We start from the raw sequence: 15,763 nt of genomic DNA on the forward strand, positions 1-15,763 counted from the left end.
AATGGAATTAGATTTTGGAGGAACGGTGGTGGTACATTTACTTGGCTGGCTGGCCAGGGGTACTATTGTCATTAAATAATGGTTTGTTTTTATTTTTTATATTAAATAATGGTTTTTTATTTTTTATATTAAATAATGGTTTGTTAAGTTGTTAGAAATTGGAAGAAAGGTTAAAATGGGTGAAGTATAGAAAAAGATAAGAGGATTTTCTGTTGGTATTCTAATTCCGAATTTTTTTTAAAAAATAATTGATGAGGAAAAATGTTTGTAGGAAAAATAAAATTCGCGACTTAATTAACAAATTGCTGTTAAATGCTTGTATCATTTAGACTACTTTTTTTTATTTAGATCCGGTTTATAATTTTTTTATGGATCTATTCAATCAAACGCTAGAAAATCTAGCGCAAATTTTTCTTTCTTTACACAATTTTGTTTCTCTTTTATTATCTGTTTTAGTATTTGATTTGATATGTCTATGAATTTTTTATGGACAAGATTTAGGTAAAAAAATTCTTGAACTAAAGCTCATAAAAAACCATTGAATTTCTTTATGAAATAGCACTTGATGAGCTTATTATTATTATTATTATTATTATTATTATTATTATTATTATTATTATTATTATTATTATTATTTCATTTGAGCCCTTAATATTCTGAAAAAGTGCAAATAAGTTTCTAAGTTAAACACCATTAGCAATAAGTTGTTAAGATACTTATGTGAAATTGACTAATCATTTAACATAAGTCTTAAAATAATTAAAATGCTAATATCGACTTATTAAATTATTCAAATATGAATTTATGTTGAAAAAAATTGTTGCGGATGCTGCTACAGAGGTCAACGATGATAGAATGACCACGAGGCCGGTTGTTCTTTTGGACAACCACGCAATTGTTGCTGCGATTGTTGTCTCAAATAGCAAATTCGCTGCTGCTTCACATGATAATGCCGTAGTTATCGACGCGCTGAGAGACGAAAATAGTGCGTTGGTCATAGTTGTTGGAAATGTTGATGGTGCTATTGGTGTTTAGCTTTAGGAATTCTCTAATGGCTAATCATTTTTATATAAGATTAATTGTTGATAATGTTGAACTTTGAGGTTTATTTGTATATGCTGATGGCTTTTCTGGCAAAAAAAGTTTAAAAACGAACTTAAGTACTCTTTCATAAAAACTTCAAAGGTTTTTCGATACGTTCTCCCTTAAAAAATATTGATGCTAGCTGCTAGTACTAAGTTGTCTTTACCTATTGAAAAATACCACATATTATTCTACAAAAAGTTTGGTAACTAATAATACATCACACAATGTATTTCTAATTTTTTTCAGATTTAGTTATTAGTTAACTGTTTCTTCCATTACAAAGTGTTGTCAGCGAATCAACAATAAGTTTAAAATTTAAATACTAAATTAAACAAATGCTGAAGGTCTCCTTTAATTCGGAAAGGTAATTAATTTTCTTATCTATACACTTTGTAGATGGCTTTTGGTGGAATAAAATAATGTAAGTCAAGGTATCTCATGTATTTATTTATTTGGACACCAAACCTATAGTTTATATTATCCAATTATGATTATTTGATTTCAGAAGTATGTACCCTAAATAATAATAAAAAATCTAAAAATTTAAACTGTTAGAGAAGGAATTGACATTAATCTTATTAATATTTAAAATAATATGAAAATATAATATGTAAAAATAACAAAAATTTGATTCGACATTCCGACTAGCCGAATACCATAATAAAAAGTAATTCATTTTTTTTATATTTTACTATAAAATTGAGTAACACCTAAAAAATGAATATGATTAAATTGTCACTGTACATATTGTTGTAGTAATTATATAAATTATTACAAAATTAGGATATCAATCAGGAAAATACCAATTTTATCTGCATTTTGAAATTAAGTTACATTAATAGTTTTCATAAGTAAAAATATAAATCAAACCGCTTTTCACTGGCATTTTACAGTTAATTAATTACATTTTTTTATATCAAATAGAGGAGAAATTCTGAGGTGTTGTATTATGAGTGGTTCAGTCTACGGATGACGTGATAGACTCGGTCTACCTAAGAATTTCTCTCTTCGTAATATCACCATTAAAGTGTTGTATTATGAGTGGTTTAGAGACTTGCATTAAATTTTAAAACTTTTAGAAAATATTATTTTTTCACACTTAAATTAACTTATTTCTATAATTGAACTTTTCTCTTTTATGAAATTTGATGATGATAGAAAGGAGAATCAATCAATTAAGGGGATGATTGGACCATTATATCTTAATAAGAAATAATTATTCGACACAACGATTTTATTCATTATTGTAACAAATTAATAATACGTTCTAATGTTAGGATATTTAATGATAAAAATTAAACAAATATAAAATAATTTACTACCGTAAACATCGCGTTAACTTGTATAAATAATAAAATAATCACTCGTAAATTAGAAAAAGTGTGTGTTTTTTATTAGGTGAAAAGGAAAATAAAATAAAAAGAAGTAGCTTTCAATATTATTGTAAGCATATAATAGAACCCCACCATGTGAAGCCACCTTTGTAAGATGCCTTGAGCTAGCAGTCACCTTTCCAATAGCAAGTGGGGAAATTTATTTACACTTCCACCTCTCTTTTCTCATCTTAATTCTTGAGTTATATTTTATTCATACCAATTAAAAAATTAGTATATTTTTTCATAAGATAATGTATTTATGATATTCATTGCTTTTAATTGACTTTTTAAATGTCGTTGTTTCGTGTGAGGTGGTGGATAGCGATAGAACATAAATAAAAAGGCCAACAGATGCTCATGTCAAAAATAAAACATAAAATATGTCCACCATTTTCTAAAGAATAAAAATTAAGTTAAGCTATAAATTAACTTAGGTTAATCAACATTTAAATATATCAACCGGACTGCAAAACGGTAGAAAAAAAATTCCTTGCCTTCTAACTAGAAATTTCGATTCGGAATTTTCGGTATAGAATAATTCTAAAAATCTTTTAAAAGAGATTTCTTGTTTTGTAAAATATTACCTGACTCGACTCTAGATATCAGACACTATATGTATTTGAAGTTTAAGTTAAATTCAATTCATGTTTATGAATATTAAATTATATTTGTATTTTTGTATGTTTTTCAAAAATGTAAAGATCATAAATTAATTTATAACTCTTTAGTTTATATTTTGATTTTTTTTTATGGAAGATAGGAATTAAAATGGAATTTTAATGCAAGTATCAAATTAGTTTTTGATTATACTTGAAATTTAAGAAAAATCACATAGAGCCAATTTACATTAGATGACAACTGAGATATAAGAAAACAAAAAAATAAAACAAGGAAGAATGACCCATGACGAGATTAGTTGTCTAATTATGGACTAATTTTGTCTTATTGCATGACAAATATTTATCCACATAATTTTCATTGTCACGGATCCTTATTTTTTTCTGAATCTCTTTTTACTAAGAGTTGGCTGATCAATGTTTAATTTGGATGGATTTGTTTTAACTTTTGCTTATGTAACTTAGTTTAAATTTTAAGTGAAAAAACAACAGATTTTATGCTTTTACTAATTATTTATAGAAAATGTTAATAAGAAAAAAAAAATTAAAATGTTGACAAATCAGGTGTTAATCTTTTTGGGGTTGTGATGAGCATTGAACTTTTTGTTTGTAGGGCAGCATCTGCTGGTTAAGTGATTCTATCAGAATATGTTCTTTTTTGTTTGATTTGATCTTGCACATTGCCTTTAATAAGACCCCAAAATTATATCCAAATTAAGCTTGCCACTCTTCTCATTAATTGAAATCCTACTAATTTTATGTTTGATTAAACTGTATAATGTGGAATCTCATTCTTTAGTTGAATGGTTTTTAGTTCCTCATTTTATATCATTAATTTTCTTTTAATTGAAAAAAATAATATCCGAATTCAAAAGACTTGACTAATTACAAACCACTAAAGAATTTAATTATATATAGACCTGGCAATTTTAGACACGACACGACTAAATGATACGACACGCCACGAAGATAAATGGGTTTGGGTTTGACGTAAATGGGTTTGGGTCATAAACGGGTCAACCCGTTTATGACACGATTAATTTCGGGTCTAAATGGGTTATACACACCTAACCCGTTTAAACACGGTTAACTATTTTTAATTAAATATTATTTATTTTTATAATTTTAATGTTATTAAATCCTTAATTTTAATCAAATTTTTTATATTATATATAATTAAAATAGTATTTATCTCAAAATATAGTAATAATTTTTTTAGTATTATATTAAATAAATTAAAAAAGTAGTTAAATAATTAAACGGATTTAAACGTGTCACTTTAAACAGGTTGATCCATTAACACGATTAAATAAATATGTTTATACGTGTTGTGTCGTGTAACCCGTGTAATATCCGTGTCGTGTTTTGATTTTGTATATCAAACCCGATTAATAATCATGTCGTGTTCGTGTTTAGCCTAATCGTGTTCGTGTCTAAACGGGTTTGACCAGTTTATGACCCGCAGACACGAATTGCCAGGTCTAATTATATATACCAATGATGGGTTTAATTCTTTTTATAAACACTCCCTTCCCAATAATTAAAGAAAAAGATATAATAATCATAAATCTTGTTAACATATATTGCTAATTGGCCGATGAGCTTTAACTTAAGTGGCAAACGCGATGTAGAAAAACTATTAAAAATAATTCAAATTTTAACATTTTTTTTATAAAAAATTAAAAGTATTCTTTACTGGTCAAAATCGTTGACGAATATAAATGTAATACTTATAAAAGGCTATATTATCTTTGTTCGCGAGGTTTTCACCGACGCTCGAACCTTTAAATTTATAAATGGGTAACTTTAAGTACTGATGTTTTAACCAGGGTGATTCTAGATGAGGTAAACAAGATCTGAATGACGTAATTCAAATCTGAGTGACGTAATCCAAATTGTGAATAACGTTACCGCCGTTCGATTTAACTAACAGTATTTATCCGGATCTGAAATTCAAGCGAGATTAATTTCAATTCTATTTTTAAATTAAGATTCAATCCGGAGATTGAGAATAAAAAGCATGAGTTTTGATTTTGATTAATGATGTGTTGATAAAAAATAATACAAGGATCTAGCTATTTATAGGGTCGAACCCTAATTAAGAGTTATAATCCTAATAAAACTTAATCTCTTATTTAAAAAAAGCAAATAAAAAAATAAATAAACTAAAGATAACTATAGCTCTCTTTGTACTGAATTTCCAGATGAGCACATTCGGGCTTTTTAACAAAGTCCTGGACTATGTCGTATTTCAAGTTCACCAACCATTTTCTGAGGCGGTACAAACAATATTATAAAGCATCAATAATTTTTTTTATCATTTTTATCATTCTTCATGCTATTTTTAAATTTTTTAATAAAAATTCCCTCAAAATCTTGGGTTCGAGACTCCCCAAAAGCGTCAAATTCGAATTTAAATTTTCTACATATAAAATAGGATTTACATGACCAAATTTTTAATTTCTTGTGTTAGCTGGAAGAGTGCAATGTATGTTATCATAAATTGAAGAAATAGGGATGTTGTGTAGCTAGCTAGCATAAAATACCTTTCAAGCAATGGTGTTATTTTGTAGTTTAGTGCACTGTGCTATTTTGAGTGTTAGGTACGAATCTCAAAATGGATGCCAATGCAAGAAATATTTGGTTTTGGGCATAACTTTGAGTATAGGAGAAGAAATGAGGTGGATTGATCACGTAGGTGTAAAGATTTTTTTTGTTTCAATTCTTTACTATAAATTCACAATCATTTCCAATCCAACATTTCAAATTAGAAAAGGATCAAATGAGCCCTCCATATTTGGCAACACATTTAACGTTTAAAAAACGGCTCAAATAAATCCCTCCTTCTAACACCGTTTTAAAAATGGAATCTGACGTGGCTTATTGAACTTTGATGTGGTTCAAATATGCCCTTAATGTTTGTCACGTAGTTCAGATAAGCCTTCAATGTTTGGTACGTGGTTCAAACATGCCCTTCATACACAAAGTAACAATATAAATTCAAGACCAAACAAATAAGAAATTCTCATCAAAACTGAATCAATCGAATAAAAAAATAAAAAATAAAAGAAAATCAAACCGACCGAATAGAACGGTAATTCGGCCATTTCGGTTAAAACTGACAAAAATACAAGAAAAATAAAAAAAAATCGACTTATTCGATTAATTATGATAATTCAAATCTCAAACTGAACCAAAAACTAAGAACTATAATTTTTTTGTCAAATTGACTGAAAGTTATTAGTTTGGTTGATTAATTTGGTCGATCGATAATCTTGCTCACCCTTACTGGTGATATTTGAATCTATTCATATATGAAGGGCATATTTGAAATATAAGGCATATTTGCATTTTTTTTATACATGAAGGGTATATTTGAACCTTTTCATACATAAAGGGCATATTTGAATATTTTTATACATGAAGGACATACTTGAACTGCAGGTCAAACATTAAGAGCATATTTAAACCACCTCAAATTTAAAATGCCACGTCAGATTGCACATAAGTAAGTATTGACGGATTTACAAACGGTGTCAAAAAGAGGGTCTTATTTAAACTTTTTTAAATATACTAAGTGTGTTTTAGCACCTTTACAAACATGGAGGGCCAATTTGATTCTCAGACTAAACATGGAGGTCATATTTAACCCTTTTCCCTTTTAAATTTTCCAAAATTATAATGAGATCGTTTGTTTTGGATTTAATTTTCGTATTTTACTTTTCCTTAATGCGAATTCACTATCTCGAAATTTTAATTTCGAGTTTTTACTACACCATGTTTATATGTTATATGTTTAAATGACAGTTATCACTTTTATACTAACCGTAAGAGAATGAATTACTCTCTATTATATAGTCCGCTCACCCTTTGGACCTCAAATAATTAAAAAGCATCTTAAAGCAAGTAAATTTTGATATAGCTTAATTATGTCTGATCATATAACATATTTATATGGTTGCTGATAATGACTCATATAAAAGATATTACAAGTCTTAATCTGGTCATTGGATTGGACCCTTTCATTTAATTTGAGTAAAGATTGTTGTCAATTATCCCCATTATAATCAATAATTCATGGGAAAGAAAACTAGCCATGTGTTCAATCCCCAAATAATGTTGATTTATTAATAATTTCAGCCCATAAAAAGATTTGACGGTGTTTAAAAGGTGCAAATCTAAGATGCGGTTGAATTAGTAAGGCGCTCTAATTATTTAAGTGAAGTCGAAGGTTCGAACCGTACTCACATGTGCAATCGTTTAAAACTTAGAACCACAACTTTTCCTCTTGCAATGAATCTATCCGACTCGAATGAAAATTAATGCGAATATAAAAAATTTAAAAATATCGTTTTATAATTGGAACCCGTTTTCAATACCTAATTGAATTAAAAAAAAGAAAGTGCAAAGCAACTCTATTCAAATCTGAAAATCAAAAGTGATATTGTAGACTAAAAATGTGAGTAGCTAGTATGATGATGAGAAGCATTATAACTCAATCAGCTTTCACCATCTTTTACTACTAATTACTACAATGATTATATAAAGTAATGAGAGAATAATATTAATAGGTAGCTTGAATTTCACAGCTTATATTCCTAAGAAAATGACGTGTCCTTACTTGCAGGCTCAAGCATGGCTACCCTTGAATGAGACACCTCACCATGATCATCAAATTAGGGCTGCATCAACAAATAGTCTAGTTATTGATTGACATGGTCTTTTTGGTAGCACATCCGGTTTTTAGGGCTTCGTATTCACAATATTCGAATTCGAGACTTTACTTAAACGATAACAAACCACTTATCATTTGAACTAATCCCCATTGGTATTGACATGGTTATTAAAATTAGGGGTATGCAAATACCGAATTAATCGAAAAACCGAACCGAATCGAAGTTTTAATATTAGTTCGATTTTTTAGTTAAAACGGTTTGATTTGATTTTTTTCAACCTAAAAATTTGATATTTGGTTTTAGGTTTTTGCAAACTGAACCGGCCGAAAAACCGAATAACAAATTATTATTATTATTATTATTTTGAAAAAATTGAAATTTAGATGTTTATTTATATTTTTTTAGTATTTATTTTTTAATTATATGTAATATATAAGTTAATAAATTTATTATAATAGATAAAATATATAAATAACATATATAAAATTATTATTAATTAATTTTTTTTTTAATTTTCTGTATAAAAAAACTGAAAAAAAATAATTAAAAAAATCGGTTTTAACCGAACCAAATTTTTTGGTTCGGTTCTATTTCAGAACCGATTATATTTTGAATTTTAGCCTATTTTTGATTTTTGTTTTTTCGGTTCTGTCCATTGAGCCAACCGAAACCGACCGATGCAAATGCCTAATTAGAATCAAGATCCTAATGCTTGAAAAAATCTGGTACATGAGCTTGGTCCACCATTCGTCAATTATTACAAGCCACGTGATATTATTTAATGATATCAATTAATTTTTATTTTTATTTTTTCAATTGTTCGTTTAAATAAATAAAATTATTATAGAATTTTTTTTATAATTAGAAAGGGGAGAGTATTTGTGGAAGGAATCGAATCCACAATATATAACTGGATTTTGTACAATATAATAGATGTGACACATAATTCGTGTAACAAACCAATAAGACGTTGGCTATGTGTTAATAATAAAAAAAATATAAGTAATAATTTAAGATTCTCTAATACAAATGCTCATTAACTTATTGTAAAAATGACATAATACAATTTTTGCATGAGATAAAGACTCTCTATAACTAGTTAGGAGTTCACCTATAAGAAATTTATAATTTAAATTCTTTTAATGGAAGTTAGTAAGATTTTTGTTTTGTGATAATTGCTGATCCCTAGTTAGAAGAATGCCCTCAATTAATTAAGGCAGAAGAACCTCGTATTTCTCAACGGAACTCCTTCCAAAATCTTGGAACAGACAATCCTCACTAGGTGGGACCACCGATGACCAATAGGAAGAAAGGTGACACAACATCAGTGGCTCGTGAGTGGAAAAAAAAATTAACGGTAAGTTCATTTAGCCAATGTTGTTTCATTTTTTTACACAAAACGGTTTTATTAAAAAGTTGACATTCCTGTGAGTCTAGTTGTGCTTCTACAAGAACAATAACTTCACTGCCCAGCTACTTTCAGAAAGCTTGGAATTTATGATAGGTAGCACGGATCATTCATTCAAGCCGCATTTTCCTTTTCTGAAATGTGTCGGACATTAGTATTTTGGACACAAAAATGTACTAATTTTGAACATTGTCCAACTGTCTCGTTTCTCCATGTTCGTGTCGGTGCTACCTGGGACAAATTTTTTTTATCACTGATTGATTATATTTACATTTCATTAATCGAACTGAATTAATTGAAACTGTAATTAAACCAAATCTCACCGAACTGAAGTGTTTCAGTTCGGTTGAAAATTCTGTTAGGAACAACATTAGTAGGAAGGACCTGTAGCAGCAGCAGCGGAGACCAGCTGAAAACTGAACCAAATAATCGAATTTTGATTAAATTCACAGAAACTGAGTTCATAATGCACAATGAGAAAGAGCTTGGAGAAGTATGCAAAAAGTCCAAGATTTCTACTACTTAGAAATAGAAAAACAAATTCAAAGGTTTCACGGAATCAAAATGAATGAAAACTGAAAATGATGCAGAAGCAAAATGACAAAAACATCATCAACCTGAAGCCATTCAGCCACAAACTTAACACATCTCCAGGATAATGTGGACCCAGAATATTATCCCTTTTGCCACTCGCCTCCGGGACAAGCCGTTGATCAGAAACGATCCTATGGCCTCTGCAATTCCGTATGCATCCAAACATTTTGGTATATTCAAACTAAAAACTAGCAATACCTGGCTAAATTTCATTGAACCAGATGATCACATTCAGACCACCTTCAAGGAGCAGGCCAGCAATACTTTCTTTTTAAAGTCTATAAAGCCCATCAGAAATATTGCACTCAATACACAAAGCTCTATCTCTCGATCTCTATCTCTTCTTCCGCCGTCTTCAACAAAAGAGACTTCTCTCCCGCCATGTTAGAAGGCAAAGCTATCGTTGGTGAGACCGACATGATTCAAACCATGCAGCATGATGCTCTTCACTTAGCTGCTAAGGCCCTCGATATCTTTGATGTCACCGAGTCGACTGATATTGCTTGCTTCATAAAAAAGGTGATTTCGAAACTGAAACCTCTTTAACAATGGAACAATCAAATCGGAATACCTCTTGACATGTTGTGCCGCATTTGATGCTGCAGGATTTTGACAGGCTGCATGGATCTGGATGGCAATGCATCGTAGGGACGGATTTTGGTTCTTTTGTGACTCATTACCATGGCTGCTTCATTCACTTCTGCATTGGCAGTCTTGCAATTCTGCTATTCAAGGGCATGGTAAATAAAGTAGATGAAGATGGATTGTTTCCTTCTTTGGACATTGTCCATGTATAGCTTCTCGTTTTTCTTCATCTTTACTCTTCTAAAAGTATCTTTTCCGCTTCCAAATTTTATGATTTGCTGTGTGGATAAAATAAACAGCGTGTCGCCAATGCGCCTTCAGTGGCACCTAAGAGATAAACCATATAGTTAATTATAGAGAATGATCGATCAGACTATGATCACATAACAATAGATAAAGCAAGAGTACCAATACATGCTGAAAATCAAACTGAATTAACCAAACTTGTCAGAATTCTTAACTATAACCAAATCAAATTAACCAAAAGCCAAACCAAACTAAAATTTTGGTGTGGTTCGGTCAGTTAATTTGTAAATACCTGAATAGTGCACACCCCTAGTTAAGATAACCAGTTTAAAAATTTGTAGATTGCTTAGCCCTTTGGAGGTAGAACAGGAATTACAGTATCTACCGGGTATTGCTACATGCATGTGTTCGGGCGGGCATGCATGTGTTTGGGACAGAGAGAAAGAGGGAGAGGGAGAGATTACGCACATTATAAACCTGATAGAGTGAGAACAGTAGGAGGGGCGTCTCTTCTTGTTCCTGCAACAGAACGATAAACATAAACTTTATCAGCTTGACTGTCATCGCTCCCCTCCTCCTTCATTACCTCTACATTCAATCTTGGCATCTCTCTTGCCAGTAGCCTACAACCGTTCATCGTCACATTACAGGATGACATCCAAAGTGACCTCATAGATTCATACTTTTCCAAACCCGAGAGAAGTGCTACATTTCCAAATGGGCAGTCCCTCATCTCAAGCTTTCTCAATTTTGGACAGCCACCTAACACACTCTGCATCCCCCAGTCACTACTGCCAGCAAAAGCGACAGAAAGAGTTTCCAAATTTTTAGCATATTTGCCAATATACTCAAATGTCAGGTCGGTCAAGAGTCCTGAAACTGAAAGCCTCTGAAGTTTACTACAAGTCTTCACAACTGCACCAAAAGCTTCATCCATGGGTTCATTTGTTGTGTAATCTGGTTGAAATGGATTCATTATGCAGAGACGGAAATGGGTGAAATCAGGGCAATTTTGCACAATTGTTGCTACTGCAGCATTAGTCATCTGCCGGCAAAAATAGAGAACATAGTGAAGTTTCCGACAACCATAAGACACAGCAACAAACCCTGCTTCAGTCACTCCATGGATAATTTCATCATCAAAGGGATCAGCAGGGAAGACACGGAGTTCCTCGAGTAAAGGGCAGTTAGATCCAATAGACTCCAGCCCTTTGTCCTCTACTGTGTCAAGGACCTGCAACAGAAATACAACCAAACCTTCAAAATAGCTACCATCAGGAACATTTGCATATGATTTTTTCTAAGAACTTTACATCTCCTTGTACTAGAAACCAAAAAATTCCAGATCCAATGCTCCAAAAAGATGTAGAGTGTGTATTATTATAGAGTTATTTAGTGGTTTTACATCAATTTTTACACAGATTTAAACATAAAGAGGTTGACAGACATTACAATGTAGATACATTCTACCACTTGAGACATTTGAAACAGAAGGGCATCAATTAAATCTCTTGATCTCTTCCAAACTAATTGGCCGGCAAAATACATAATAAACTAATTTGCAAGGAAATGAGTCACCCGGTTCCTCTTTTTCAAACTAGGAAACTATTTCCAGAAAATTAATGGATGACTAAGCTTGGCAATAAGGAATTCTTACCCATAGACGACGAAGCTGTGGACAGTGGCCAAGAAGATTAGCAAGTTCATAACTTTGCAAAGCAGCATAACTCAAATTTAAGAAAGTCAAGTTTGTGCAAGCGGGGTAGAGAACTGGTAAATATGGCGCCATTGCTTCCCATAAACCAGAAAGAATTTTCAGGTTCTTGCAATGCCTGAATGTATTCTCAAGCTCAGTGAACTGACGGGAAGTTCGTAATTGCAAGAAAGATCCAGTACCAAGTTCTATTAATTGTGGGGCACAAATAAGCAGCCTTTGTAGTAGTTCTAAGGAAACATTTTTGTTGACCTTCAAAACCTTTAATGATTTGCACCTACTCACAAGTTTCTCAAGTGCATCGAAATTGACATCACTATTAAAGTTGGCGAAATTCAGTACTTCCAATGATGAGAAGCTTTCAGGAAAACAGCTCAACCAACTGCCACTCTTATCATCAATGCCATTCTCTTGTATGTCAAGCTCCGTCAAATTCCTGAAACCAAACTTGAATTAGAGCCCTTCTAACATACTTTACCACGGTAACAGCAGAACAGATAAAAAAGTATAGACAGCTCATAAATGGTCAATAGCCTAACTTTCAAAATCTATAACATTTAGGAAACTTGTGACGATCTTTTTAGTTAATGTTTAGAGATGAGATTAAGAAGTAGCTGCATCCAAGATATAAGAAATTAATCTGTAGCTTCATATAAGGAATTCGTCATTTTATCAGCATTTTTTTATTAGATATATATTTCCATATGAGATATGTGAAGTTCCAGGAACAAGGAAAATGTTTACTAGATTGATGTAGCACATTATGATGACCAAGTTTAAAAGGGATAAGCATTTATTTGGACCATGACTACAGAGAAATTCATCAGAATGATAAAAAACATCAATGTATCTAGACGACTGAATACAGAAAAAATAACTAAAACACACATCAGCAGTTCTTGTCAAATCAAGTTTGTAATGAAAGATGCAAGCAGATTGATTACGTAATGCTACAGCACGAGTCAGCTTTAAGTTTCAGTTTTCACATGAAGTAATCGTCGCCAGATTCTTCACGTTTCAGGAAATCAGTTATGCCAATTCCCAGTATCCCACTATAGGGAATATGAACAATAACTACCAAGAAGTTGCCATTAATTTTAAAGAAGGCATCGCGTAATCTTCAGTATCGTTCATGCATTTACATATGCTTAATGAACCAACCACTAAAGAATCTATGTGCTTGCGTAACGGATAACAAGTTGACAAGAGAATTATGGCATCCTGTAAATGTATTTTGACAGGTGAAATGTCATATCAGAACAAGGAACAACCAAACAGGGAAAGGAAATGAAAAGTAGAACCACTTGTATTGCAATAAGGCTATTGTTTTTCTGGTAACAAACTAATTCTTCCATTAAAACAGTCATAAAGACATTTAATTTACAGTTGTAGAGATCTATACCAAACTATTTCTTATTATATCTCCAAACAATTTGAGACACTCAATGAATAATGAGGGGCCAGAAAAACAAAAAAAGATAGGCCACCATTCATAATTCATCCAATAATACATACAAGTACAACTGTGTATCTACCACTAATGCCACCAACACTTATAAAATAATTAACTCAATAATACAAAACAAGATGCATAAAAATTTACATCTTTTCATCAAATATGAAATACACAAAAAGGGGCATTACTAAGGATAATGACATCAAAATATAAGCCACAATTCAGTAAATGCTGTTTAGCAAGTCAAATATAAGCCACAATTCAGTAAATGCTCTATAGCAAGTCAAATATCAAATCAAGAAAAAATAAAGTAAAATAGAGTTGAACAAATTAAAAAAAGGGTAAAATGAAAACAATAGTAGAACCATCCAGACACTTCATTCAATCAATGTGTACCGTTTTGGACAAGTTTCGAACACTTGACATCTCGTACATGAAAGTTTACTTTTTACATAAAAAACCTTAAAATAACACCGTTGTTTCCCGTGTCCGCAACTAATACCCAAAAGGAGATCTTATAGATCTCTCAATAATGCATACAACGAAATGCATAAAAATATTACATCTTTTCACCAAATGTGAAATACACAAAAGGGATAATGACATCAAATATAAGCCACAATTCATTAAGTGCTCGTTAGCAAGTCAAATATCAAATCAAGAAAAAATAAAGTAAAATAGAGTTGAACAATAACAAAAAGGGTAAAAATGAAAACAATAGTAGAACCACCTCCTAGGTAGGACGGTCACTTCATTTAATTAATATGTCCCGTTTCAAAAATATTTTAGACACTTAACGTCTCGGACACGAAAGTTTATTCATTCAATTAATATGTCCTGTTTTGTTTTGGACACTACCGTCTCAGACACGAAAATTTATTCACTCAATTAACATATCCCGTTTTGTTTTGGACACTTATCGTCTCGGACACGAAAGTTTATTCATTCAATTAATATGTCCCGTTTTGTTTTGGACACTTAACGTCTCGGACACGAAAATTTATTCATTCAATTAATATGTCCCGTTTCGGAAATGTTTTTTTGGACACTTACCGTCTCGGACACGAAAGTTTATTTTTTACACAAAAACCTTAAAATAATACCGTTTTTCATGTCCGTGTCCGTGCAATGTAGACCAACCCCAACAAAAATCAGAAGAGAAAAAACAGAATAATTCAATCAAATTCTTCATCTAACACCCAAAACAAGATCCCATAGATCTCTCAAACTCAATCAAAGAACACAATTAAATACAAACTCAAACTCAATGCAAAAACATTACAAAAAACAAGAAATAAAACAAAACAAAAAGCTCACCTGCAATGAGCAGCAATGGCACCAATCCCATCAGTGCTAAAACCATCACAGCTAAGAAGTGATAAAGCTTTAAAATTCACAAAATTAACACCCAAAAATTCCAAACTTTCATCACTAATAGTCATTCTTTTAAGCCTAAGTTCTTCAAGAAACGGATATTTTTGAGCAAAAACCACCAGCCACGACTGAATATCAGCACCCCAGTCCCTCGGAACCAAATTAAAATCTGAAAATCTGGGCTTCCCTTTTAAAGTAACACTCTTAATCCTAGGAAACCGGCGAGCCACGATCTCCGGCGAAACTGCATAACAGTTTCCGATGAAAACATGAGTTCTTGACCAGCTCTCTGCGTTGTACCAGTCTTTGCATACTAAAGATACGGAGCTCCGGTCTTTGTTTGAGTTTAGTAGAGACAATACTCGATCCAGTACTTCGTCTGGAAATGGTGATGAGTCCGGTGACCGAGTTGAATTTGGCGGTGGTGGTGATTGTTTTTTCATTTTCTTTGGAAATGGATCCATATGATCAAAGAAAATGAATGATTTCCAAAATAAGTAAAACTAGAAAATTTTAAAGATCTATAATGTTGAAAAATTTAAGTTGTTGAAAATGTTTTAAGACATTTTTGTAGTTTTAGGAAGATGAGACCAAAGAAGAAACAAGATTTGGTTTGTACTGAAGTGTTATT

The 15,763-nt window shown here is 31.5% G+C and overlaps 2 protein-coding genes across 3 annotated transcripts; one reads left to right on the forward strand and one right to left on the reverse strand.

Moving 5' to 3' along the window:
* Positions 1-9,083: 9,083 nt before the first annotated feature.
* On the reverse strand, positions 9,084-15,763 carry LOC126687694 (protein AUXIN SIGNALING F-BOX 2-like). Of its 2 annotated transcripts, XR_007644128.2 has the most exons (6): positions 15,076-15,763; positions 12,246-12,738; positions 11,057-11,822; positions 9,781-10,669; positions 9,487-9,579; positions 9,084-9,394 (listed from the first exon to the last, which is right to left on the reverse strand). XR_007644128.2 is itself a non-coding variant. In XM_050382254.2 (4 exons), exons 1-3 carry the CDS (start codon positions 15,594-15,596, stop codon positions 11,058-11,060), a joined length of 1,779 nt encoding a protein of 592 aa, XP_050238211.1. In that variant the 5' UTR covers positions 15,597-15,763; the 3' UTR covers positions 9,581-10,669; position 11,057. The 2 variants fall into 2 exon arrangements, 1 of the variants encoding a protein (XP_050238211.1); XM_050382254.2 differs by lacking the exons at positions 9,084-9,394; positions 9,487-9,579 and having other exon boundaries at positions 9,581-10,669.
* Positions 10,139-10,613, forward strand: LOC126687704 (dynein light chain 1, cytoplasmic-like). The gene is made up of 2 exons (XM_050382262.1): positions 10,139-10,276; positions 10,363-10,613. The coding sequence occupies exons 1-2, from the start codon at positions 10,139-10,141 to the stop codon at positions 10,552-10,554; spliced, it is 330 nt and encodes a 109-aa protein (XP_050238219.1). The 3' UTR covers positions 10,555-10,613.

Source organism: Mercurialis annua, linkage group LG1-X, assembly GCF_937616625.2.
Source record: "Mercurialis annua linkage group LG1-X, ddMerAnnu1.2, whole genome shotgun sequence".
Lineage (NCBI taxonomy): Eukaryota > Viridiplantae > Streptophyta > Magnoliopsida > Malpighiales > Euphorbiaceae > Mercurialis > Mercurialis annua.